Source organism: Cyprinodon variegatus, unplaced genomic scaffold, assembly GCF_000732505.1.
Source record: "Cyprinodon variegatus isolate N-32 unplaced genomic scaffold, C_variegatus-1.0 Scaffold22, whole genome shotgun sequence".
Taxonomy (NCBI): Eukaryota; Metazoa; Chordata; class Actinopteri; order Cyprinodontiformes; family Cyprinodontidae; genus Cyprinodon; species Cyprinodon variegatus.
In genome coordinates, this window is record NW_015150475.1 from 1,679,059 (window position 1) to 1,683,784 (window position 4,726).

Sequence of the window (4,726 nt, forward strand, 5' to 3'; positions counted from 1 at the left end):
ATGTTTTGGGTGTACTATTCCTTTAATCTTTTCTTAAAGTTCAAGAGGCTATTTTAAAGAATCATAATTTAAAACACCAACTAACCATATTTTAAAGACAATTAAGCACAAAATCTTAGAAAGAGCAAGTTTTTTTTTCAGCTTTGGTAGCAGTCGCAATACACTGTTTTGATGCACTGCCTAGAAGGCCATTGAGTTTCCAAGTACTATGAGTTTAGATACTTTGGCGATGATGTCTTTGGTCAGAATGATGCACTCTGATTGGCCTTAATGCAGCCACCTTATAGAGATTTTATAAACCAATTAAAGTTCAAGGAGAGCTGCTCTGAACAACTTTCCTGAGCTTTCAATGGGAGAGGATTGAAAGAAGATGAGTGCAAACAATGTGGATTAATTCTTGTATTCATATTACCGCTGCATGTTTTCTTCACATTTTGAACTGGGACTGTTAGTGATTACAACTTTACTTACCAAGGTCTCTTGCCCTCGCAGCACCAGCAGATGACCAGATTCAAACATGGTCATGATAATTGGAGGTCCACTGGGTCCTTGCTCAAAAACCTGCACAAGAAAAAACAACAGGTAAATAAATTATACATTTTTAAATTGCCTGCCCCTTCTTTATCTCTACAGGTGGCCAGAGTTGCTCTTCTCTGTATTTTCTGCTTTTCTCAGACTGCGAAACTGGATCTTCATTTCTGCAGATTTTTCTAGCATTACAATGCTTCAGATATCTTGGATATCAGAAAGTACTTCAACCATATTTGGGTATAAATATGAAAAAAAAAATGTATCTACATTTTTGTCAGTAAACAGAAGCAAAATACTTTCTTTTTTCTCCATATGTAGTTTTACGGGTAAAAACCAGCTCTTATATCATCAAAGGTGATCATCATAAAACAGCTTATACATGCTTTTATATAGGTATTTTTGTGAAGTATTTGATACATTTTGTATGAGTTGAAATTAATTAGACCACATGTGAATTGATCCAGGTCCGGGCTAAATGACTAGACTGTATCTGCTTAAGCCAAAGTTGATTCTACTTCTATCATCAATACATATAAATTAATCAGAATAACACAGAAAAAAGGAATTTTATTACTTGTATAATGTTATATTTTATACAGAACCTTATATATTGTATGGATTCAATATGGCTTTTGATACATTGTTTGTTACTTCTGTTTTATTTATTATCATTATGACGTACAGCTAATGAAAACTACTCTAATGGAATTCATTTCGCAATGTTTCTTTTCCTCAATACGCACCAGAATTTAAATTGTGTGTATGAACGTTCATGTGGATGTAGCGTTAGCAACATTAGCAGTTTGTCTGAATTTGTTTAAAGTCGGTTTCCTGATCTTTCACACAATATGTAAAAATGTCCACAGGAAGCAACATTTCAGGTATGCAGGTGAGTCCCCGACTGATGTAGTCACTCACAACAGGAGTGGTGATACTAATGCAGGCTAATGTTAGCATCCTTCCATGATGACGTAAATATTTAAACTTAGACATGCTGTAGACAAACTTTATTGTCCTTTTGTATGCACAGACTGCATAAAGAAGGAAATTCTGTTGCATACAGCTTACATGAATGAGACTGTACCTGAAATAAATAATATTACAATATGAAGTGCAGTGGTGTTATGATGTACCATCGCAAGGAGAAAGAAAATTGTGTTCTCTTGATCATAAGAAAAAGGTAACAGTTTTTTTTGTTTTTTTTTTTAGTATAATATGGGAAAAAAAGTCAGAATTCTGAGAAAAAAGTCAGAATTCTGACTATTATATTGAAATAAAATTTAAAACTCAGTTAACTTTTTTTCCCCAGTGGTCCTAATCCTCTTCCATATGATAAACACTACAATGACAAGAAAAAAGTCTGATTTCCAGGTGATAATTTATTTAAGTCACTATTTATTTCCTTATGCTCTTCTAAATTTCATTCTAATCTAATCAGTTTTTCCAGTCATGTTTCATGTATTTTTGTTCATGAGCCCCCTATTTTCTTGCAGGATTTGTATCTTCACATATATAACAACTAATGATTTTTTTGCAAATTGATTAATTTGTCGATTCTTTTTTTCTTTTAATGGATTAATCATTGGATAGCCAAAGGTTCCTTAAAGATTTTCATGGAAATAAACCAGGTGAAACTAAAGCTTTTCCACTAGAGAAGTTCTGGATAGAGCATATTGACAGACAAAAAGTTTTTTTTTTTTTTTTTTTTATCATAAATGTGAAATTTTATGTTGTTTTTTTTTACTCCAGTTAACGATTGATTACTAAATTAGGTTACAATTATTTCAATAATTGATTCAACAGAATTAATCCAATTAATTATTATAACCCTAAAGTTTATTATCATGTATATACTGTAGAGGGAAAAAAGGTGTATGGGGGATCAGTTGGACTGATGCAAAAAAAAAAAAATTATCTGTTTGGGTATCGGACTAGAAAAACAAAATAAAAAACAAAAAACAAAAAAAGAATCAGTCCATCTTTAAAGTGTCCAAAATTTGCTAGACTGATTTTGTAGAAAAAGTAAAATATGAATATATAGAAAAGATTAAAAAATGAATATTTTACAGTCAAAGTTTTAAACAATGACCAAAAAATATTCATATATTTCTTTAAATAATTACATCCGCACTTATTTTATCAGCTCTTCATAAAAATCCAAATTAAACATATAATATGAAAAACTTCCACATTTCTTAAGATTTGCTTTAACATTTAAGTAAGCTTTATCTTGAGCAAAAATATTCTTCTCTAAAGTCTAAAATGTTGAGTGGTCCTATCAATAGATTATTATTCTAGGTTAACCTACAGTACACCAAGAATAATAAATTAAAGATATTAAATGTTAGCATCTGCAGCTGTTAGCATAGTAAGCATATAATGCTAACTCAACTTTAGCTAGCTTGAAACTAAAGTTTTTTCCTTTTAGCCAGCATACTGCTAAGTTTAAATTAAACAGAATTTGGTTACCTTCCATGATTTTGGTCCTTTACTAGGTACAAAGCATCCAAAGCGTCTTAAAGTCGAGGTTAGACTAGGTGCCATTCTTCAGAAGAGAGTACTTTGGGGGGCGTGTCTTCTCCTACACTTTTTGGCACTTAAACGACATAAAATTCAAAGGACCAATATAAAATAAAAGATACATTGACAAATATTTTTAAAAGGATGTTGACAATAGTTTATATATATTCATTTTTATATATGTATTTATATATTATTATATATCTTCATTACAGACATATTTTTTTCATTTTAACTGCATTTTTCCTGTTTTTATCCGTTGACATTTGTTATGTTCCTTGACTTTAATTCAGCATTACGTCTTATGTTTTTTCCTTCACATATATAGAACTTTATCTCTTAATTTAACATTTTGCTCATTACAAACCTGGTAGGTATATTTTTGTGTTAATTTAGCAAAATATACAATATATATTCATGGCTATAATTCTTTTTTTAGTCATTCATTTGTGCACTCAGTTAAACTAAAAGGACTTTAAAAAAATTTTGGGATAAAGTATTATATATACGTAATCAAAATCACAAACAGCAAATTTTTGGGGGAAGTTTTATGTGCTGAATAAAATCAACACAGAGAGGAACTCATAGGCAAGGGGAAAACCGTGGGTAAAATATGTTCAATCTGAAAAACTCACACGGAGAGAAAAGACAAATAGAAGAAATTTATTGATGCAATTACTTTAGACTGTGGCGCTCAGACCTCGGCAGGAAAACATAGCGCTGAATTTTGATTTATTTGCATGAACAGGAGGAAAGAATAGGGCTGTTTCCACCCCAGGCCTGAAACTGGTGGTAGATAGATAGATGAAGTTGGTCAGTCTGTAGACTGCTGGTTAGCGAGACGGTATGCTGAGCTTTATGGGGAGATCCAGTGGACTGTATAAGCTGATGCTAGAGCTTCACTCAGGGACCTCGAAGATGGAAGTCCAGCTTGGATAACACAGGTTGAGAGAACCTGTCAATGATGACCAAGCATGAAGCGACAGTGGAGAGGAAAAACTCCCCGCTGGGAAGGAACCTCTGGCAGAACCAGGCTCAACATGGCGGTCTTCTGCCAGACCAGCTGAAATGAGATGCAGAATGCAGTAAGAGTCTGTGAGGAATGAAACTCTGAAGAAGTTTTAGCTACGATGGTGGACGAGGGGCTGGAGGTGGATTGAAACGGGGTCTTCTGAATAAAGTCAGACACAGCGCAACCACCTCCTGCCCACTAGGTAGCAGAAGAGTTACGGATCGGAGGCCTTTTAAGATGAACTTTGGATGACGCTTGGCTGTGCCGTAGGCAGATGAAGGCGAGTAATCAGTTTATTCAGTTGAACTTCTCACAAGGCTCCATTTCTCCACCATGAAACATAGTGGTGGCGGCATCATTCTTTGGTTATCAAGCTTACTTTTTCAGTGGGACAAAGCTGGTCATACCTGCTGGCATAATAAATCAACCCGAGTAAAAGGCAACCCTGAAGTAAAATATTTTAAAAGACCTTATCTGATTTGATGAAAAGCAGAGGTTCACCTTCCAACAGAACATGACCCTGAAAACACATTCAGAGGAAGAAGGAAGGGCTTAGTTCAGGGGATACTGAGGTATTATACTTGGTCTGACAAAGCTTTAAACAGATTATCTCTTGTTAGGAAGTTACTGATTATAGACACTCATTTTATATATATATATATA

The 4,726-nt window shown here is 33.6% G+C and overlaps 1 protein-coding gene across 1 annotated transcript in view; it reads right to left on the reverse strand.

The window, feature by feature from the left end:
* Positions 1-3,075, reverse strand: part of rec114 (REC114 meiotic recombination protein) — an 8,268-nt gene extending 5,193 nt beyond the window's left edge. The window contains exons 1-2 of the mRNA XM_015391398.1: positions 3,001-3,075; positions 472-561 (exon numbers count right to left, since the gene is read on the reverse strand). Of these exons, the coding sequence (XP_015246884.1) occupies positions 472-561; positions 3,001-3,075 (165 nt within the window). The remainder of the gene's footprint in view (positions 1-471; positions 562-3,000) is intronic.
* Positions 3,076-4,726: the final 1,651 nt, after the last annotated feature.